Source organism: Syzygium oleosum, unplaced genomic scaffold (assembly GCF_021117445.2).
Source record: "Syzygium oleosum isolate NSW1041296 unplaced genomic scaffold, Sole_v2.1 Sole_v2.34, whole genome shotgun sequence".
In the NCBI taxonomy this organism is placed as follows: Eukaryota; Viridiplantae; Streptophyta; class Magnoliopsida; order Myrtales; family Myrtaceae; genus Syzygium; species Syzygium oleosum.
Genome location: NW_026607518.1, coordinates 590131 through 613908, shown reverse-complemented (window position 1 = coordinate 613908; position 23778 = coordinate 590131). Strand labels below are relative to the sequence as shown.

Here is a 23778-nt window from a genome sequence, read left to right as displayed (position 1 = left end):
TCCATTAGTTCATCATACTAATCCACCAAATCGACCACAATCACAACCCCTAATCACCTCCACAATTTAACCCCTAAATCACCCTAATTAAACCCTAAATCCCGTCTAGAAATGTAAATTAGCCTAATTAGGTTTAGGGTCAAACCGGGTGTCCTAAGCTTGAAACGCCAAACACGCGATAAAGGCAGGGTTTAGGGTCAAACTCACCGGGGTCAGCTTGAAAGAACATCGCCAAAAATAACATACATTGAGCATGCATTGGCCAAATTTAGGTGTCATTTTATCTTTGAATGTAACCTCTACAAGCTCAACCTCTGCGAGCTCACCTTCAAAGAGGGACAGCTGTTGACACCTATTTTTTATTTGCCCAAAATTAATTACAGAACATTCAAATATTAATCGCGATCCGATGGCCCAATTTAAAAATCGAAAGTGGTCTACGGGTCCAAAATAAGCCTCGCACATAAAAAGGGACAAAGGCCAAATTAATTAGACCAAATCATAACGAGGAGGTCTACTAGTCCAAATTCGCACGTGGTCAAAAACTCCCATTTTTCCATCATTCCCGACAATCTCAACGTTGGCTACCATAATATTGACACCGTCCAATTTATTTTGTCCCGAAACTCCCGGAAATCGACCGCCAAGTTCGGGATCCAAATAACGGCCAAATTTGATCGAGTGCGATTCTAGCGAAATCTCTAATTTAAAATGATAACCGGGAGTGATCGGTTCCGGGCGAGATTTTACTATAAGCACACCGACAAATTACGCGTTTTATAAATCCCAAAAATGGGCCGAAATTCGGGATGTCACATCGCTGTCTATTTCTCCAATGAATGCGTATGTGTTTGCACAAATAAAAACTCGTCTCGACAGAGACATGCCCTTAAGAGGCAAGAACGTGCCCAGGTACCCCTTATGAGATGCAGGTACTTTGACAAAGCAAAATCCAGTCAGTCAAGGCGACCGAAGATAGGTTCGGGTCCTAGGCAAGCGATTTCCCGTCAAGGCGACCGAAGAAAGGTTTGGGTCTTAGACAAACGAAATCCGAGTCAAGGCGACCGAAGATAAGTTCGGGTCTGTGCAAGCGATTTCCCAGATCACGGCAACCGAAGGTAGGTTCGGGTCCGAGACAAATGAAATCCAAAGGCGACCAAGATAGGTTCGGGTCCTAGACAAACGAAATCCAGTCAAGGCAACCAAGATAGGTTCGGGTCCCGTCAAGCGATTTCCCGATCACGGCAACCGAAGGTAGGTTCGGGTCCGAGACAAATAAAATCTAGTCAAGGCGACCGAAGATAGGTACGGGTCCTAGGCAAGCGATTTCCCACCAAGGCGACCGAAGAAAGGTTCGGGTCCTAGACAAACGAAATCCATCAAGGCGACCGAAGATAGGTTCGGGTCCGTGCAAGTGATTTCCCACACAAAGAACCGAAGGTAGGTTCGGTCCGAGACAAATGAAATCCAGTCAAGGCGACCGAAGATAGGTTCGGGTCCTAGGCAAGCGATTTCCCAGTCAAAGGCGACCGTAGAAAGATTCGGGTCCTAGACAAACGAAATCAGTCAAGGCGACCGAAGATAGGTTCGGGTCCTAGGCAAGCGATTTCCCCAAGGCGACCAAAGAAAGGTTCGGATCCTCGACACACAATATCAACTATCCGGAATTACTCTACCCTTCGGCAAGGTAAGTAGCCCGGTATGTTTTTATTTGCTTTAACATGCATTATCTTATATCGCATCATGGGACTCCAGTCTCGCCAAAAATAACATACATTGAGCATGCATTGGCCAAATTTAGGTGTCATTTTATCTTTGAATGTAACCTCTACAAGCTCAACCTCTCGAGCTCACCTTCAAAGAGGGACAAATTGACACCTATTTTTTATTTGCCCAAAATTAATTACACAAAATTTAGGAATTAATTTTCTTTAATTCCTAAAACAAAAAAATATTTCTATTTAAATGCATTGCATATAGAAATTAGGCACATTTGTATTAATAAGGTATTTAGAATCTTTTTTTTTTTTTTTTTAAATCGAACCGGGTCGGGCTGAATGGGCCAACCCGGCCCTTTTTTTTTCTTTCCTTTTCCGCATGGGGCCCCGCCTCACTCTTCTTTCTTTTTTTTCTTCCCCTCCCCCGACCATGGGTCCCAAACTTCGCTCTTTTTTCCTTCTCTTCCCCCGCGGCCGGGCCCGGCCCGGCCTCTGCTTAGCCCTTCTCCTTCCTTCCCCTTGCGCCGGCCACTTTCTTTTTCCCCCTATTCTCCCCTCGTTTCGCGACGATGGACGCACGCGCGGCGCCTGATCCTCACCATCGCTATCTAGCCGTAGGAAGGCCGAAGGAGCACGCCGACGGACCGGCATTAATTGCCAATCCCGTCCTCCCCGTTTCCTGGCTTCCCTTATCTCCTCCTCCCTCTCGGCTCCTCGTTCCTCTCGCCTCTGCCATCGTACCGCCTCTTCTACTCGCACCGCCTACAAATGGCCACGAAAGTCGTGGTATGAGGCCGGCAGAGTGGTGGCCGTCACTCCCGACGTAGAGAGGCGAGAGTGATCGTCGTCGTCTATAAAAATCGGAGAGAGAGATCGAGAGGGTTGCTGACAAAGAAAACAGAGACAAGAGAGAAGAGAGGAGAACAGAGAGAGAATGCGTAGAGAAAAAAGAGAGAAAGAGAGGAGATTCGGCTTCTTCTGTGTTCCCGCAGTGTCGCCGTCACCGGCCCCGATCAACCGGAAGCCCGAACGTGCCGTCGACGGTGAGATTCCCCCGGTCCCGATCGCCCGTTGCTCGTTTTTCTCAGGCGGTTTGGCCGGGACCCGCGCCGGCCGCTTTCGCGCGAGTCTCAAATTTCATACCGCCGGTCCCCGCCATCCCGCAAGGCTGTCGCCAAACGGAAGAATGGGTGTCCCGAGGACGGCGCAGACTCGAAACAGGTCGGGATCCCCTTTTGTTTGCTCTGCTCCCCATCTGTTTGATAAAATGCCTCAAAGATGCCGTTTTTTTTATTGCATCGCCCGGCAAGCACGGCCTGGACGGCGACCCAGTGGCAGGCGCGGGTTGGCCTGAACCGGGGCGGCACGGCTGACCGGCCGGCGACCGGCTCGAGTCAACGCCGCGGCGCGATCCGTTAGACCACTTGGAGTCAACGCCGGGTCGGATACGTTGACCCGGGTCGGCCCGACCAATCCGAATCAACTGATCCGACCCGGGTCAACGACCGGGTCGGATCCGTTGACCCGGGTCGGTTCCGACCCGATCCGGATCCGCCGACCCTTTATTATTATTTTTTTTTATTTTTTAAAAAAAAATTTAAAAAACAATTTCTTTTTTTTCCTTCCTTTTTTTATTTTTTTAAAAAAAAATTTCGTATTTATTTTATTTTATTTTTAAAAATAATTCAATTTTTTTTCCTTTTAAATTAAGTGCTATATATTTGTTGTTTTAATTTGTTGTGGTATTATTATGCAAGTTTTTGTCTTGTTTAAATTAGACAAGCCTGGGATTGCGCGGTAGTATTTTGCATGTTATTTTTATTACCGTTGTATGTTTATGCATGTTTTTAACACAATTGCATGAGTTGTTGTGTTTTGAATGTCATCTGACTTAGTTAAGGTTAGAACTTTAGGCTGCATGAATTGTTGTGTTCCTGACTGCTGATTGTTTCTGATTATGCACTCGTTTGATCACCTCACATGCTAGGAGAAAGGTCCTAAAATCAATATAAATTGCCTGAAAAATATTTTCATGAAATGAATAGGGTAAAAAGGTACCGAAAGGGCATTAGTTATCCAACTAGTGTAATCAAGTCCCCGAACTCAGTTAATCTCTAGTTCGCAGGAATATGGTGATTCTCCCATCACCTTATTTGGGTTTCTAATCGACCCACCCCAAATCGATTAGTGGCGACTCTTTGGTATAAACCATTTGCATGTTAAAAACCTAAACCCTAAGTCGCAATATGGTATGGGCTTGGGAGAGCCCGAGTTAAGTCCCGAACCTAGACTTAGCACGTACCAGGCGAGCCCCCCTCCCTTTTGCATGTATTCAAAAAAGAGCGGGAGGTCGGTCGCGACAATCCCAAATCTGGCCCTCATTGACTTAGAACCATTGATTATCTACCTTGACTATTCTACCTTAGCAATAAATCCACGTGGCTTGCTAACTGGATTTAAAGCAATATTCATTGTCTTATTCTCTGAGCCACAATTTGAATAATAACGGTGAAACTGTTCGTCTCTTTTACTTCACCGGCAAGTCAAAAATATCTCCAGGTTGAATCTCTCTAGCCAGACGTAATCTGAAGTTAACCAGCGCCTGTCGACAGACGCCATGGACGAGATTTGCCAAGCTCACCACCATAACCTTCTTTCTCAAACAATGGTGAAAGTCAACGAGGGGCCAGATTTGGGATCATGGTAAAAGTTGGTGATTTTTTATGAGACAAAAAAAATTGGGGCCAGAATTGTCACTCGACCTAAAGTTGGTGCTTTTTTACGGGACAAAAAAAAGTTTAGGCCAGAATTATCCCTCGACCTAAAGTTGATGTTTTTTTATGGGACAAAAAAAAAGTTCGGGCCAAAATTATCCCTTGACCTAAAATTGATGTTTTTTTTTGGAATTAGGCCATAAACAAATACCCGATACATTTTGATTCATTTTGATTTTTGTTTGGATAGATGTCGAATTAATTTAGCTTGTCTAATTGACCAATTTCTTCATTAACATGTAATTTGACAAACCAAATTCAGTCGAATAATTACCATAATAAATCAAAAAAAATTGACGGGCTAGTGGAATGTTCATTATCCTAATCAGTGAAGGAGTTGAAATATATTGCATAGAGCTTCACCTGTAAATTTTGAGAACCAGATGTACCAAATCTTCTAATCAGTAAATTGATAAAAAAAACAAGATGTTAGAGATTGAACTCAAGGCTTCTTGAATCTGATAAGAATGAAGAACCACTTGGTTAAACCCTCTTTCCCGATTATATAACGGAGAATGACAACGATAAATTTATTTGCAGAAAATGCCGATGCACAACTTTCATAAGCTGTGCATAGCCGATTCACGTGCTCCGCAGCCCATAATATGCTCATCACGGAGAAAAGAAGTACCCGGAGCATTTGCTTCCGGGGTACCCTTCGATGCTTAAGTCAGTAAATGTGCATGGCCCTCGGCGGGGTACCTTTCGATGCTTAAATCAGTAAATGTGCAAGGCCTTCGGTGTTGGGTCTCGCAATGATCCTATAGTCCGTATGAGTGTCCCAAGACAAGATGGGCCTGCTTGCTTAAGCTAATCTACTTATTAAAAGCCCGTGTGCTATTTGACATGATAATATCAATGTAATAGTTCAAGGTTTCCACCAGATCTGATTTGGACTTCTGGATAATGCAAGCTCCAAGTATAGGTCGATCTACCCCCTAACCATGCTAGTGCAAAAATAATTAAATAAATAAAACAGAAGAAAAAGAAAGTATTGCGTTGTTGCCATAATGGATAAAAAAAATCATTTAATTTACTTATAATTGTGTTAATATTGATTCTATTAGAGCTTCAAAAAGTTTGGACCACAAGTTGAAGGTCATAGTTCATTTTAAACGAAGAACTTCCCATTCTAAATAAGTTTATTTGACCTTTCAAATCATCTAATTTACTTGTTATTATATGTCTGTACTATAATATAAGAAATTAGAGAGACATCTAAAGGACAAGCAAGAAGGTTCCACAAGTACATAGCACTAACATACTCGTTGATTTTCACATTTCAATTAGGGTTGCGTTTGATCGTCTGGATTTTTTTGTCAGATAGGATAACGATGGGATTTATAATATCTTATACAGTGTTTGGTTGATATCAGATATCAAACGTATATAAACGTCCCCAAATCAAATCTCAATCTTTTCGCTCCTCCTTCCTCTATTCCAATTCTAAAATACAATCTTCTCCCTTCTCGCAATTCTTCCCCAAAAAATTAACTCTGTTGCTGTATCACTTTCGCAGACTTTGTCCCTTTGCTTAACTTTAGCTCTATGCTAACCGGGGCAATGTGCGTTTCTTAGCCAGGCGTTCACCATTAAGGCCACCAGCTGCGACATAAAGGCCATGACTGACGCAAGGACGAGGCTCAGCCTCAAGCAACCTCCAAGCGTTGGCCACAAAATCTAGTTTCAACGTACACAAGCTTGCGGTTGCGACCTCTACCTTTGGCTGCGACTAACACCGAGTGCAAGCCCCACCCTCAGGCGACCCCAGCTCTAGGATTCCTAAGGCCGGCAACCTTGTATCTGAGGTCGCCGGTCTCAGATCCAAGGTCTAGAGCATTAGACCACATCAATCCGACAGGTCTAGATAGAGAGAGATCGAGACAGATAGGGATGAGGCTAGGCGGCGCTCCAATGTCGAATAACGGTGCAGCTCATGGTCTTCAACTGTGGAGCTAGACAGTATTTTAAGACTGTCATGGATGGAATCATCGCACGATGGGCTCCCACTCTTTTTCTCCTCTATGGATAGATCTCTTGCGATTTCAGCAAAAAGTGCGCGCCTTCTCCTCCTCCATTACATTCTCTTGTTTCTTTTCTTTTCATTTTTTATAATTGTTATCCTATATGGGTATATCCCACCTCCTAGGTGGAATTTTTTTATCCGGCTTATATCCAGAGAAATTCGGAATTCAAGTCACCCAAATGCTGGATGGGATAATTTTATATCATATCCGGAATTATATCTGGCGTATCAAACATAGCCTAGGGTTTTACCAGCAGGCTGAAAGAAATTGGGGTATCCCCGAAAAAAACTATTCCCTGTTTGTATCTGGTAAATTAGTAAAGGAAATAATTGCATACTAATTGCTCTTTGCGCTTGGATCAGATTATCATATAAACTATAATTACAGCGGAGTATGAAAAAGTTTAAGCATAACAAGAACCTCATAATATTGTACGAAGTAAATAATCATAACTTGAAGCAACTGTCACGGATGTGATACAACATATATATGTCATATTTTCTCTGGTTACGTCTCAATCAACACCTCATTATTACTTAATTAATTTAATTAATTAACGGCTAAGCGATTTCATAACCTAAGCCTACTTTTTTTTTTTGGGTCGAAAACCTAAGCCTGCCTTAACCAGCTGGCCTTACTTTGTTACCTTAACATCCTTGTTTTCTTACATTAGGCATAGAGGCCTTTGCCACTTCAGAAGGGAAACATGTTCGCCTATTTTCTTTTTTAAGTTCGAAAGAACTGGGCTTATTCCGTTCGGGGGATGAAAGACAAGGAAAGGCATCAGGGGGCTTAATGATCGGGGAAAGAAAAGGAGCGTGGCTGGTGTGTCACTGGCGTGGTGGGAGAACTCCTAGGAAGGGGGTGACGACCCGCCGAATTGACATCAGAAATCACCAACATGAATACTTGTCTCTCGTCTAAATTATGTTATTACGTTGAAGTGAAAGATCACAGGAATTACCATTAGATAGTGAAACAATGAACGGATCAAAATTGAAAGTTAAGCGGTACAAGAATCTTAGCCGAATGAGACTGAAAGGCAAAAATGGACATTTATGATCGAAAGGAAATATATACAACACTAGAAATGTACAAGGGTAAAGAGGCCACCGTTAACTCGGAAAACATACTTTCGATTTTCTAAACGATAATCTTAATTGTGATGCTCGAAAGGGATAAGTGTAATGAAAGTCCAAAAAACTTGTCCTGAAGTCTCCCTACCAAAAAAAAGTACGAAGGAGTTTTAAAACTTTCAAAAGTTCCATTTAAATCCTAATACTTATCAAATTGATGCAATCAAGTCATTCCGTTAATTCTGTCTAACTTAGATAACGAAAAATACTAAAGCAACTTTTTTTTTATTTTTTCTCTATCCTATGTGGCACTGATATGGCTAAAATGATATCGTTTTGATCTAAATAAGCTAACTTAAAAAAAGAAAAAAGAAAAGGAAATCCCAGGCTATGGCGAGGGTCGTCAACCCCAGCCAATGGCCGGCGACCCTTGCTGACCGCAGGCAAGGGCTGGCGGGTTTAGCCGGCCATCCCCTCACCCCCCCCCCCCCCCGGCCACTTCCAACCCTTCCTAGCAACCCTCATTGGATTTTCCTTTTTAAGTGGTTTTTTAAGTTAGCTTATTTTTTAATATAATTGAAATAAATTTTGTATTAAAAAAATCAAATTTAAAGCGCAACGACATCGTTTTAGCATTATATTTTCTTGTTTTAGCCAGGTCATCACCATATAGGCTAGAGAAAATAAAAAATCAAAAAGTTACGTTATCATTTTTCATCAGCCAAGTCGGATGGAATTAACAGAAAGACTTGATTCCACCAATTTGACAAGTTTTAGGACTTAATTACACTTTTTAAAAGGTTTAAAAACTCAAATGCACTTTCGTAACAAGTTTTAGAACGCATTTTCATGACAAGTTTTAAAACTTCCAGTACACTTATTCCCTACCCAATTTTGTTTTTGGTGACAAAAATATTTATTCATTATTTTTTACCCAGTATTTTTCGTTCAAAATCATCTTTAAATCACCAATGAAACCCAAAAAACTGTTCATATCTCCTCTATATCAAAAGCAAAGTTCAAGCGGCAACCAATAACGGAATTTCACATAACATCACGGACAAATATTCTGCTAATTTTTACTAAGATATCTCAATCTTCGGACAAAATTCATCCCTAAATAAACATTTGGAATTTAAAATAGGGAAATTTTTCTATAATTGAACTTTCAACGCATTTGATAGTTCATGTCGAATATTAGATATGTTAGTCTATGAACGATTATATTAAATGTACATATTTGAATTTCCTTCATTTTATATCTCATCTTTGGGGATCGATATGCCATAGAGGAAATGGAAAAAATAAATGAATGAAAGCAAGCTGCGGGGTTTGATTATTGTGAGTCCTGTCGAGTATGTTGTTTTGAGAACTATTAGATAGATTAAGTTAAAAAGTAAGGATTAATTCAAAATTAAAGCATAATGCATCGACCAACTAGGACTCAGGAACTAACTTTGCTTAACGAATCAGGATTAATGCCGGTCGAAATTGAGATTATGTTTTGTTGGATTAATTCACAAGTAAAATGAAATTCTCGAGAAATTTTTTAATTAATTTCCTCAATGAACTGTAATCGACATAAGAAGTTATAAAGTGTGGTTAAATGGTCCCATTTGTGGATGAATTTGTATATCGTCGGTCTATAGTAGATTTTTCCAAAAAAACCCAAGAACCAGTAAGACTAAGCACATCCGGTTCACATGCATCAATGGTTGAGATGATTGAAGATCTTTGTGCCCAACAAGGACATTCCAATGACGGAATAATTGGATGCCAGGCCACCGTATGTTCCCGTTATCCATAGATAGACTTTACTTAATTGAGCCTTTCGTGACATCTCACGCAACCATTGTCGCCAGAGGGAAATGTTTAGTCGTCCGACCAAGGGCATTTCATTACAATGGCCAAGGTGCCCTTGAAATCTTTTCCGTCGTCGTGAAAGACGGGCTTTCGAACGCAACCCTCTAGGTAGATCGACAAACCGAGCATCAAATATGATTCAAATTGTTAAGAGGGAAATTTGCTACCTCCATGCCAAAAACCAAAATCCGCCATGGGCGGCCATCTAGGCCATCGTCATCTTCATTCCACACTTCCTAACCATAGCCACAACCGTCTTTCTCATGCCGCTCCGCGGCCACCATGACGCTCCGAGGCCACCATTGCCTTTGCTCGGGTCACCATGACACCGCCTCGCAATGCTCCAAACACCACCACCACAACTATGCTTTGTTCTCTCTAGATGAAGCTTGCAGAGCATTAAGCTTTGGTTATGGCGACAAGCTCAACATCGCACGAGCTCATTCTAATTCTGAAGTGAAGGAGACCGGTTGTTTCCTGCTCCAATCACCACCACCATAACTATGCTTTACCCTCTCCAGACGAAGCTCGCCAAGCATTAAGCTTTGTCGATGGCAACAAGGCCAACATCACACGAGCTCAGCCTAGATCTTAAGCCAAGGAGACCGGGTGCTTCCTCCGTCAACGGCGATGAGCTCATTGCAGTTGCTGGGGGAGAGGACCCAATCCATCAACCAGAGGGAGAGGGAGAGTATTGAGATAAGCTCGTTTGCAGTTTAGCAATGTTTAGCTAAATTCACCTGTAAATGATGGAAACTACAAAGTATATACGAATGCGGCAGTATGCATCCTTAGGCTAAAACACAGAGTGAATAAGCCTAATTCTTAAGATACCTAAGGAGAAAGATTCAGACAGAAGACCATTCATCGATGTTCTGCGATGCTTAATGGACATATACGTAAGCCCGTGATCAGAGAGGGAGAGAGAGAGAGAGAGAGAGCTCGATCACCTTGATTCTGGTGGCTCGTTTAAGAGAGAACAAGCGTGATGGTTGCCAGTTGCACTTCTAAGTTTGCTTATCGAAAAAGAATCAAGCTGTTCCTCTACTCCCACAATCCAACTAAAAGTACTCATACATCCCTAGGCAATTCTAGTGTCAAAACACAATCTAAAAGGGAAAAAATTCTTCACACACTTTTAACTCCGTGAATAACTCGAGAAGACCATTCGTCCCACATCCACAAGTTTTTTAGCTTACTTCTATTACATAGCCCCATTAGCCACAGCCGCAACATGCAGGCCAGAATCCTGGTTCGATGCAGCAGCATGCCCATTGGCATATCCACCATGGTATGATCCGTTCCACTGGTTACTCCTCTCCGTTCTCCACTGTCAAACCACGTACCACTATTGAGTGAGTTCAAGCAGATTATAGAGGCAAAAAAAGGTTGATAAGCATAGGAAAGAGAGGAGAAATCTATAATGTCGCTAGGAAAATCCAGTAGAGGAGATGAAGGGCATGCTGGACTTTTGATACTGTTTTATAAGACACGCCGACAACTGTGGCTTTTAATATCTGATGTATCCACACCACCAAAATCTGACCGATCATTTGTAACAATTCATTGAGGTCGCCTGAGAACAATGACCACCCCATTGCCGTCTCAAGCATGGCGATTGCCATTCTGAGGCGACACGAAAGACTTAGCGACCACCATGTCTTTGACCGGAGAGACCACTTTGTGTAAGCAGAGAGAGAGAGAGATAAACTCGTGGCAGTTGCGCACTGTGAACCACCACTCATTACTTTCTCTGGCGACCGCTTGTTAGAGAGAGAGAGAGAGAGAGAGAGAGAGAGACCTAGAATGGAACCATCTTTGGCATCTCCACCAGTGACATCACCGGTGGTCCATATCTGCAACTATTTACAGAGATTGTTGCACATCTAAAGTGAAGTCTGCAACTTCGATATTATTTATAAATTGGTCAATATTTGGAGATCTTTTGTCGGAAAAAAAAAATTTAGATCCTTCTTAATTAAATCTTCTATTTCAGATTTAATTTTTTTTAATTTACAAAACTTCCAACGACATTAATGTGACTGTGCTAACGGTGGCGATGATGAAGGCTGAGCAATGGCAACGGTCACTTTCTTAATGCATCCAAAATACGGGTTATTTGGGTGGACTTGGGTGGCCAAGTTGTTTCAAGTATGGGTCATTTAAGTCGTATAAGACCAAAATGGGTGAATAAGAGCTAAATGGCCAATATGATCCTGACTTATACTTTTCCCACCCAAACCAGACCCGACCCAACCCACAACCCACTCATTTACCACCCCTATTCACACCATGCAGTTGAAAAAACGAAAGGTGTTTCGCAGCCTCCAAGAAAGCTAGTTAAAAATGAACAGTGGAGCAACCAAAATATGAGGAGCAAAGGTGCCCAAAATGACTATCTTATAAGGATAAGCATGCGAGAAGCTTTTCATTTTGTTCCCTGAAAAAAGCTGGGAAAGGGGGCATCCAAAAATCAACTAAGAGCTTTAAAAATTTACCTGCTTGTTTGCAAGGCTTCTGCCCCAAGATAAACGAACAGACTGCTTGCCGATGATTGTGCCATTTAACTCCTGCATAGCGTCCTCCGCATTTTTCCTAGTGACAGAAACAAGCAGATGTGAACACTAGACCGTTTTAATTGTGATACATGGAAGCAAGATAATGACTTCATGTTCTATCATCCTTCAGCAGGAAAAGCTCTGATGACCTCCACATTTTTCTCTACTGGCTTTTTCATAACTTTAGATGGCTTTTTTATAGCATTTTCTTCTCCCTCTTTTACACGAAAGGAAATACGAATGGGTACCTGTCTGCAAAATGCACAAAGCCACATCCTTTTCCAGGAGGTATTTTTACCGAGACCACCTCACCAAACTGAGAAAATGCCTGCCTGAGATCTTCATCACTAACGTCCGAGTCAAGCCCTCCCACAAAGATCTGCAATAAAGCTTGAGTTATCAAGATATATAGGGCTCAAATGACTAACTGTATGGAGAACACTCACAGTAGAATTGTTCGACTCGTGAGCCTGGGATCCTTGTGAAGTAGCACCATTTGATGCATGTCCACCAGCCAACACCAAGGCTAAATTAAAGAGACGATCAGTAGATATCTATGACGGGACAAAGATAGACAGAAGACACTTGATTTAAATAAAATAAGGATGTTGTGATATCATAAATAGCTGTTGCTGAAGAGTTACCTGAACTAATATATTCCTATTTGACTTACAGAAAATTCACAAGCTCAACATTCTAGGGTGATAACATAAGGGTGATGAAATAAATAAATATTTCCTCACAGCTACAGTTCTCATGGGAAGCAGACGCAAGGACCTAAAAAATTATATAATTTACACATCAAGACAACAAGCTCTCAAGAAGCCTTGAGAGCAAGCAAAGAGACCTTATCGAAGAAATAAGGACGTGAAAGTCCTTTCTCTTCACCACAACTGAGTATCTAGTGTCCATGTTTCATTGAAGGACCCCTTTACGCAGTCTTTACTTATTTCACTGTAATTTAATACACTTTATTGATACAGTTTATCAACTGAGAAGAACATAATTTCTACTCACTCCAAAGTCAAATGAGAATTGAAGAGCAATGACGAAGCCACAACATCATGAGTTCGAGCAACTCCCCAGGTCAGCATGCAAAAATTTCTATTAATGCCTACAATTGTCTTCATATACTTCAATATTACCCCCATCATTTTTATGCTTTGACCCCACTAAAATCTCTAAACAACAAAATTTGACCCTACTAGAATATGACACATCCCAATCACAAGAAAAACAATATTCCTGACTTATAAATCCACTGAAAATATTCAAACACTTAAAAAAAAAAAAATTTTAGTTCCCAAATTTTTGTGTGGTTATGGTCTCAAACCCTCTTTTAAATGGAACTCGAATCACAACTTATTCAAGTGACACAATATTTTTAGGATGTTCTGTGTCAGCTTGTACTATCTATGTTGATAATGCAATTGCAATTAAGCATAATCACATGCAAGGATTGTGATATGAATCGTGTGCAATCTTTGTTACGCGACTTTTATCTGCATATAATTTGGTCCACCAGTCTTAGATATGACCTGTATTCCAAGGACATTATATGGTCAATTCAGCACCATTTGTACGGTCCCATAACAGCGTTGCAACTCACCTCAATCACATGCACAAGTCATCCATAATTGGCGCAGACGACAATTATGGACCAAATTAATGTATGGCTTTAAATGTCAAATCTCAACATCGAAAGATTATTTTGCAAAAGCTATCGAACATAAGAATCGTGGATTGCCTCATGTTAACAAAGAAATTGTATTTTTTTTATTGACCCCACTGGCAAAAAGCCCGAGATCATCCGCTGCTGAGAGGATCAACAAAGATTTGATTCATTGTCCTTGGATGCATATTCCCACGTAAGTAACCGTTTAACCCAGCTAAAATCATGCATTGCCAAATGCATGCTCTAAAACACAAGATAGCACGGCTATATCACAGTACAGCCGCAGCACAACCATAACCATTATTAAACGGACCTCCTTACAATAAATCTGAAATAGTTATAAGCATTAAGCGTTACACCTCGGATGCACATGATATCCACACATACAAATGACGGTAAGCCAAAAAATGAGTTTTCTTAAATGGCTGAATAATATCAAAAGCAAATGGAAAACAAAAAATTCCAATAGGTTTGAAAAAAACAAGAGTGGGTCATAATTACAGGAACTCGTACAAGAAGAGTCTAATTTCACCAAACATAAATGGAGATATGAGACAAAATTTTGACTTGTGTGATATAAAACTACCCTTCCTGATTTTTAAGGATGATCTCAAGCAAACAAAGAGAAGGGATCATTTCCACATACCTTGAGATGAATACTGTTGCTGATACCCGGATGATTTCTTCGGGGTAGCAACACCAATACGCATGGGCCTACTTGAGCAATATGCACCATTCATTTCAGTCATGGCCCTTGACTTCTCATTCTCATCACTAAACCTAACAAATCCATAACCTTTTGAACGGCCAGTATTTGAATCAATCACAACTTTTGCCCCTTTAACAGAAGCATACTTAGCAGCAAAAGTCTCCTGCAGTAAAGCATCGGTTACATCCGAAGCCAAATCTCCCACAAATATGGAAAGGTCAGAACCCATGTCCAATCGCTTATCACCTGAACTGAACATTGCCCAATTCAGGCGGAAGGGCTGCTCTGTATTTGGCATGGAAGTGCCATTATAGCTCTGTAAGACTTTCTCTGCTGTACCATGTGAAATAAACTCAACAAACCCATACCCCTCTGACTGACCAGTTTGTTTATTACGTATTACTTTTACAGAGAAAACCTGCACATGCAGGAAGCCAGTCAGAAGATGAGAGTGGAGTTACAGGAAAATGCTTCCATGGCAAAGATTAAAGAGATTATACAGAGCACATTTCCCTTAACTTTTAAAATGAAAAACCTAGCAAAGGAAGCATTTTCTTCAATTCTCGTCAAACAAAAAATTATTATAGAGCTAGTTATCCAAGATTACATGAGGTTAAACATGAAGCACCCTCTAAAAATCACAATTGTCAAGGCACAACTTTCAATCTCCATGGAGTTCTGATTCGATAGCACAACACAAACTAAAACTACAGACAAGTTTCCTATTCATTATTTCTCTTTATATATATTTACACAAAAAGCTTGATCGGGAAATAAGTGATGAGACTTCCTCTAAAATTCTGAAAGAAGTTACTTGGAAAACCTTTCAGGTTCGAGCTTTCTTTCAGGAAAAATTGCCAGTGCAACAGGGGGGAGGATATAGTATTCTGTTATTGGAAATTGGAATGATGTGAATTGGTACAGGCACTCCAAATCATATATATTTCCGATCTAAGTCACTAGTAATTCTAATTCCACTCTCACCTATACCTGTTTATCAACACCTGTTCAGCAAATAGAATCAATTTGATAATGTGGAACAACTCTACTAGTCTGGGAGGCTAACCAAATGTGACTTTCTACTACCAGTTCCCACATGAAACTTACATTATACTGCACCTGCTATAGAGCCTTGTGCTCGACCATGCACGTATTCCTCTATCATTGGACTTCTTACATAACCATATTTGTGAAATGCACAACCACCCATCCATTATCTCTTAAAACTGTTTAAGAAAAAGAACAAGAAAAAGAAATGGCGCATGAAAAAACAAGCTTTGACTTAACAATGTGTGTTTCTTCCAGGGAATTTACTTCATTTCCTAGATCACAATGTTTCCTCCCGTCTCATTTTGTTCTTTCTCCGAATCAATCATCTTTCAGCCTTCCTCATTAGCCACCGTCAATCTTATGCTAGAAGCAAAAAGTTAGTATTACCAGATCGATCTCCAATTCATCATCCTCAGCACTTCAACACTCAGATCCAGGGCTCCTAATTACTCAAGTTCGATAGGTCAACCCATTAATTGCTTGTGCCAGCAGGTAGCATATCTATGGGCTTAAACGCAAGAAGATGCATTAAATCATGTGGGACGCACTTTAATTGACCCGAAGTGCACGTTACGTTTGACTTTCAAACCTTTAAAACAATCAAATCAATCTGCTTTATCCCCAAAAACACAGCTCACGAAACTCCCTCATCTCCCATCATCTGGAGCGATGCATTCAGGCAAACAACCCAACAACACCTCCCCCTCGAGATCCAAAAAACCCAACTTCCACTCAAACAAACACGCCATTCCTGATACGCATTCGCCCTAACTTCATTGCTCATAACAGAGCAAACTCATCAGTCCACCCGGGATCCAACCACAATCGAAGACTTTGATTAGAACTGAAAAAACTCCAATCGCAAAATGTCGTTCCTACACCTACACATACAAGGTAGAGAGAGAGAGAGAGAGAGATTTGGGAGTCGACCTCGCCGGTGTGAGAGAAGCAGCTGTGGAGGTAAGTCTCGTCCATCCAGTGGTGCAGATCGCCGATCCAGATGGTCTTGGCCTCGTCGGAGCCCGACGCCGCGCCCTGCTGCTGCAGCTGCTGCTGCTGGTGCGGCGGCGGGGGCGGCGGCTGGCGCGGCTGCTGCGGCTTCTGGTGGTAGCCGCCCTGCTGGTGGTGGAGCTGGTACGGATGGTGCTGAGCCGCGAGCTGCTGGTAGTGGTACGGCATGTAATGCTGCGGATACAGCATCATCTGCTGCTGCTGCTGCTGCTGCTGCTGCATCATCGCCATCGCCGCCGCCGGGTACTGCATCATGCCCCCCGCCGCCGCCGCCGCCGCCGCCATCATCCACTGCTGCTGGCCCTGTTGCTGCTGCTGCATCCACTGCTGCTGCTGCTGCGGCGGCGGCTGCTGGCTCGGGTGCTGCGGGTTCGGATCGCCGCCGTCGCTGCCGCTGAGCGCCATCTCCCGGTCCCCCCCGCGAGTCGATCTGCGTGCGGGCGGCGCGCCTCCTCCTCGCTCTCTCTCTCTCTCTCTCTCTCTCTCCCTCTCTGCGGCAGCGAGCGCGTGCGGGGGGAAATGGAAATGGAGAATGGAGGAGAGAGAGAGAGAGACGCGGTCTGAGGAGGGAATGGGAGGACCGAGTAAACGATGGCTGCACTGCGGAGGAGTAGAAGGAAAGAGAGAGAGAGAGGGAGAGGCGAGGGTGGCGGATTTGTAGGTTTTATACGGAGCGCGTCTCGCTCTCTCTCCCTCTCCCCTCTCCCTCTCCCTCTCCCTCCGTCGTCGTTTCCGCCGATTTTCTTTTCTTCTTTCTTTTTTTTTTTTTTTTTTTTTGGGGGGGTTGCTTTGGGCGAGCCTCGATTGCATCGTTCTTTTATTGGTGCGCCGTCCAAAATTTTTTTTTTTCTCCCCTCCCACAAAGCTCGTTGATTAGTATCGTAAAAATAGGAAAAATTCCAAATAAGAACTTGAAGTAGACATTGTGTCGTATGAGAACCTGAAGTGGCCTCATGACAGTGGCATTTTCGTCCGGCGACAATTTTAAATTTTAAATTATTTTTTTCGTTTTCTTTTTTCTCGTGTCTCTTTTTTTTTCCCGCTTCATGGCAAAGCCCTCGCTAGGTCGCCTCGCCCGGCCCTCTTCGAGCATCGCCGGTGGTCGGCCATCACTCGAGACCAGCCACCGGCGGCAAAGAAGAAAGAAAAAACCAAAAAAAAAAAAAGAGGAAAAAAGAAATAAAAAAAGAGAAAAAAAGAAAAGAAGTTCAAAAAAATATAAATGACGAAAATGCCCTTGATCATCACATTCTTATTTGAAACAAGATTCATTTCATGCCCTTATTCGAAAAATGAGAGCATTTCGAGCTCTTATTTAGAATTTTCCCCATAAAATACAATAATTTCGTCCTACAGATATCGAGTAATTATTAGAAAAAAAATATCTAGATTTCTATTATGCTCATCGATCTACTTCGATTTCCTAAAAAACCATGAAGAAATCAGGGAGTTCATCATCACGATATGCAACGAAGCGACGCGAGCTGGCTTGTCAAAGGTCTTCAATCCTGCATTCGAGTTATGTCACATTTTTATGATCTGATGGCTATCGATTTCGAAAGAATAATTTCTCGAGCGATTGCGGAAGCCCTTTGCTCGAGTAGGGTCGATTTCGCTTGTCTAGCCTACAACAATGGCTCGAAAGTAGTTTTTGTTTCTCCTTACAGATTCGAGAGATCGACTAAAATCATTCTCACACAAGTATACAAACGAGACTTGAAATCTAACGAGATTGAAATGAGGTTTTAAGTTTGTTCAATTTTTTTGAATATTTGCACTTTTTTTTTAAAATTGATTTTAAAAGGGTCGATATTCGAGAGGTTTAAATTTATATCTTAGGAGAAGTGATAAATTTACAATTATTCAAATATTAAATTACAAATTTTGTCATTAGAAAAATATATGGAACTGAAATCATCACACGTTGGAGCATGAATTTTAGTGAAAGTTCTATATCTTCTATATCTTATCTTCTACCTATTTTTTTTTACAAATTAGGTCCAATACCATTGCATTAAATACTCTAATCAAGATCCAAATATTATTGAATTTGAGCTTCCAGAATCTAATAGAAATCAATGATAGTCAAGCTCTCAGCCTCTTACCCTGGATTGATATGTGTCTTCCCCCAATCAAAGCGCGTGGGCTGTGTTTTGGAATCCCTTCTTGGTCAACGTCCTTTTTTTTTTGGGGTCTAAACTTCTTGGTCAACGTTGGCTATTGCAAATTTTGAACGGGAAAGGGACAAAAAGAAAATTAAAGAAGAGTTAAAGGAAAAGAACACAAAATTTGACCCTGGCGGAGCATCGTTGACCAACTGCACCAACACATTTGTTAGATGAACATGGGCCCGTCAAATGGGTGAATTAGGTCGGAATTGGGTCGGATCAAATATGGTCCGACCCATATTGACCCATTTAACCCGTTTTGATTCATTTTCATGCAATGCAATTTTGATGACCATACCCATACCCGACCCATATTACCAAAACACATTAATATTTTGAGAAAACCCACATCCATCCATTTAACCCACTTTAAGCTCTTCACATGTATATGTTACTTGAATAACAACTTCGCATCAAATTAAAAAAGCAAATTAAACAATAAATAAATTTGTAAAAACAATATAAAAAAACCTATAAATCACATTGAATGCAGAAAAAAATGACAATATTTTTTGGTGCTCAGCTGAAACCTGAAAATGAACAGGAAAATATTTTTCGTTATTCGGTATCCGATTTAATTTTCTAGGGAAAATTACCAAAAATTCGAAATTTTTAATTTTTTTCTTTTTCCTTTTTTCTCTTTCCTTTCCTTTCTTTTTTTGCTTCTTCCTGGGCAAGTTGCCGACCATGGTGGCGGTTGGCAACCGACCACAGGCGAACTTGAGCCTCGCCATAGGCTGGCGAGGCTCGAGCTTGCCAGATTCGGCAAGCTGGGCGAGGCTCGATGCCTAAGGGCCGCAAGGCTCTAGCCTAGCCAGAATGGCGACGCTCAAGCATTGCCAGATCTAAACGGCTCCTTTGTCAGAGGTTGAAGAGGACGGGGACGGGCACCGGCAGTTGCGGCCGAAGAAGGAGGCGGCAATGGCGAGGGAGGCAGCGGCCACTATAGGAGAGGAGGACGAAGTGGAAGAAGAAGACGGGGAGGAGCAATGGACGAAGAAGCGCATGGGGCGGAGGCAGAAGCGGCATAGAGGAGGATTTGCAAGTAGAGTGGGTTTGGTTGGGTTGGGTAATAGTGTAGACCATTTAAGACTCATATTTGATTAAGATTTCCAGCTCAAACCCATGACAACCCATTTATTGATAATATGCCAACTCATATCTGACCCATTTTATAAAAAAAATGGGTTCTCATTTTGACACCTCTATGAACATTTCAGAAATTTTTGCAATTTGCAATTTACCGACTGTCCTTGCATTTTTATTTTTCATTGTGTTGGGAAAACGACAATAATAATTAGGATTTTTATTAGATTCGTTATTAACGTAGAAAATAAACTACACATACACCGTTGGATGTTTGACGGTGAAAGACCTTGATGAGAAAACTAATTAAAAACACACGTATCACTAATCCAACGACGATGTATAAGAATTTTTCTACACTAATTGTAGAACGAATCACTGCTATTCTATTTTCTTGGTACTTTTACCTTCACCATAAATTTTGTTAACTCTAGGTCATCTATTATTCTCTCGTTTTCTAATTTCTATAAATTTGAAGAAAGCCAAACATACCTAAGGATGTAGGAACCAAACCCATCTTAGAATAAGTGATAAATTTTAAAATAGAATTAAAAATGTAGGATAGCCGGGCTTTCTAGCAAATTTTCTTTATCGAATAAAGTGATATAGTTTAAATAGATGTGGAAGAAGTGGGTTCTGGGTAGATACTAATTATTGGAAAACTAAAGTAATTTTAAATGATATCACCACTACATTTCCATAGATTGCTGTTGAAAGGATTGTTGGCTTCTTCATTTAGGCTGCGTTTGGTTGTCCAGATTTCTAAACAGGATAGGACTGGATATGATAGGATAAGAAATCCTGGGATTTCTTCATATCATATCCACTATTTGATGGACTACGGATTTAAAGTCGGATAGGATAATTTTTTTTTGGCTATTCACGGGTCCGGAGGAGTCGGTGAAGGAAAAAAAAGCTGAGAAATTTTTTTGGTGAAAGTGCACAAGGTGTGGGGATGAAGATGACAGCGAGTGGAGCGTAGGGTTTCTGGAAAAATAGGCATTAGAAATCCTATCCGGGTCTATCCCACCCCCCCCCTCGGATTTTTTTATCCGGGCTATATCCGGTCTATATCCGACCTTATCCTATCCTGGACCATCACCAAACACAGGATAGGATAAAACATATCCTATCCTGGCTTTTATCCGGTCGACCAAACGCAGCCTTAACCCACTTTAAGCTCTTCACATGTATATGTTACTCGAATAACAACTTCGTGTCAAATTAAAAAAGCAAATTAAACAATAAATAAATTTGTAAAAAAAATGTAAAAAAACCTATAAATCACATTGAATGCAGAAAAAATGACAATATTTTTTGTGTTCAGCTGAAACCTGAAAAAGAACTGGAAAATATTTTTCTTCATTCGGTATTCAATTTGATTTTCTAGGGAAAATTAACAAAAAATTCGAAACTTTTAATTTTTAATTTTTTTCTTTTTCCTTTTTTTCTTTCCTTTCCTTTCTTTTTTCGCTTCTTCCCGGGTCAGTCGCCGGCCACGGTAGCAGCCGGCAAACGACCACAAGCGAACTCGAGCATCGCCACAGGCTGGTGAGGCTCGAGTTTGCCAGATCCGACAAGCTGGGCGAGGCTCGATGCCTAAGGGCCGCAAGGCTCAAGCCTCGCTAGAATGGCGACGCTCAAGCATTGCCAGATTTGAACGGCTCCTTTGTCAGAGGTTGAAGAGGACGGGGACGGGCACCGGCGGTTGCGGCCGAAGAGGGAGGCGGCAACGGCGAGGGAGGCAGCGGCCACTATAGGAGAGGAGGACGAAGTGGAAGAAGAAGAGGGGGAGGAGCAATGGACGAAGAAGCGCTTGGGGCGGAGGCAGAAGCGGCATAGAGGAGGATTTTGCAGGTAGAGCGGGTTTGGTTGGGTTGGGTAATAGTGTAGACCATTGAAGACTCATATTTGATTAAGATTTCCAGCTCAAACCTATGACAACCCATTTATTAATAATATGCCAACTCATATCTGACCCATTTTATAAAAAAATGGGTTCTCATTTTGACACCTCTATGAACATTTCAGAAATTTTTGCAATTTGCAATTTACCGACTGTCCTTGCGTTGATGCAAAATTAACTCTTTGGAAATTGGATTATTGCAAATGAAACTTGTATAAAAGATTGTTTTTGTGTGTGTGTCAAAGGGCAGGAACGCGATATTAGCATCAGCAATCGAAAGTAGTGAGCCTTTTTTTTAGCGAGTATAGTGTATTCACGAAAATGCACTTGGACCTTGTAAGCATGTTGGATCCCATCAAATTTGACAGTCCGCAAGTCTTTTAATACAGGAAAAATGACACAAACAATCTCTGAATTTTGACCCAATGTACAATTTGGTCCCTGAACTTTTAATTTGTTCAATGTAGTCTCTAAACTTTAATTCAAGTTCAGGGATTGCATTGAACATTTTCATATAGTTCAAGAACTGAATTGAACATGTACCAAAAGTTCAAGGACCACATTGCATATTGGATTAAAATTTGGGGATTATATTGAATAAATTAAAAGTTTATGGACCATATTACACATTTGGCCAAATTTTAGAGACTATTTATGTCATTATCCATTTAATACGTGTATCGCATTAACTGAATAATTACTCAAAGAGAGATAGAGTTGGAGAGTGCGGCAACGTTGAAGAAAACTGGGTGGGTATGTCAAGAGAGAAATCTAGAGAGATGGAGAAAGAAAATATGAGAGTTGTCCATGAAAATAAGTAGGGCAAAAATTCATGTAACATTTTATTAATTTAAACAATGTTTGTCTAAATTTCTTAATGTGACATGGCCGAAGTTTAACTTAAGAACTAGCTTGGCTACCTACCCGTGCCATGCACGGTACATAGGAAAATGAAATTATATTATGGGAAAATACTACTTAAAAACCTTAAATTATGCCTATTGTTGCATTAACTTCTCAACTTTTTTTTTCGTGTCACTAGTACCTCGACAAAAAATAAATAAACAAACAAACCTTCGATCACAATTCCGTCCAAGATGGCAATTAAAAATCCAACATTGCAGCTTGCGCGGATAACATCAGGCAAATAGAGTTGGTCTTGATAACGATTTGGGTTATTGATGTCACAATGAGTATGATTCATGGATTTTTGTGATATAAAGCAAAAGGTTAAGGTATTGGTATGACATTAGGCATAATCTAGGATATTTTTTACAAATTTATTTGAGGTATAAATTTCATAATGGGTATAGTTTAGTTATTTTTTTTTAATGGTACTAACCCTACTTGGTCAATGTTAGCTACCTTTGAACGAGCAAGGGACAAAAGGAAAATTGAAAAGGCAAAAAGGAAAAAAAAAAAAAACTCGACCATGTCGGAGCACTCTATCGTTGACCTATTTCAAACAAGTGCCATACGTACTGAACAAATTTTCTGTGATTTTCTTAACTGAGTATACTGAGATATTTGTTGAACAGTCATTTAAGAAACTTTTTTTTTTTGCAATTCGCATTATTTTGACCGTCCTCGAGCCGATACAAAATTAATGGTACGAAAATTGAATTATTGCAAACGGAGCATGTATAGAGTATTTTTCCTTTATTTGTAAAAAGGGTGGGAACGTGCGATCATTGTCGGCAATATAAGTTTGCGAGCCTTTTTACTTAATATAGCTTCTTGGGCAGATCGAGACCGTACAAAAGATGACATCTTTTCTTGTCATCTTTAACTAAATTATTACCGTACATCCAAGAATGTAGCAATTTAAATAATTTAAATAGTTTTTCATTATTGATTTATTCTTTCTTTGTTTTCTAATTTAATAGTTATTGACATTTTATCTATGAATAGTATCAATCTTATAAATTTATTATACAAATTTTCATTATATTCTAACATCATTTTTGAAATGATTATTTAAGTTTTCTAGCTTAATAGTTATTGATATTTTTTATTCAATAAATATTCGAACCTTTCAAGAAAAAAATGCTACACAATTGGTATTTTATTTTTCGAGCTGCTTTGTTTCATGAGATGAGATACAAGAAGCAATGGCAATTAATTTACGGTGATTTTCATTAACGAAAATCCATTTAA

General features: G+C 40.7%; 1 protein-coding gene across 1 annotated transcript; it reads right to left on the bottom strand.

Moving 5' to 3' along the window:
* Positions 1–10447: 10447 nt before the first annotated feature.
* Positions 10448–16893, bottom strand: LOC115685694 (polyadenylate-binding protein RBP47-like). Its single transcript, XM_030610787.2, has 6 exons — positions 16381–16893; positions 14338–14818; positions 12463–12542; positions 12265–12395; positions 11957–12053; positions 10448–10788 (listed from the first exon to the last, which is right to left on the bottom strand). The coding sequence occupies exons 1-6, from the start codon at positions 16864–16866 to the stop codon at positions 10663–10665; spliced, it is 1401 nt and encodes a 466-aa protein (XP_030466647.2). The 5' UTR covers positions 16867–16893; the 3' UTR covers positions 10448–10662.
* Between the last annotated feature and the right edge of the window lie 6885 nt (positions 16894–23778).

Excerpts from the sequence above, each read along its gene's own strand:
- LOC115685694 (XM_030610787.2), bottom strand. The coding sequence starts at position 16,866 with ATGGCGCTCAGCGGCAGCGACGGCGGCGATCCGAACCCGCAGCACCCG. Across the intron at positions 12,543-14,337 it reads GCAACAGTATTCATCTCAAG|CCTTGGTGTTGGCTGGTGGA; the intron begins GTATGTGGAAAT and ends TCTTTAATTTAG. Across the intron at positions 12,396-12,462 it reads ACGAGTCGAACAATTCTACT|ATCTTTGTGGGAGGGCTTGA; the intron begins GTGAGTGTTCTC and ends GCTTTATTGCAG.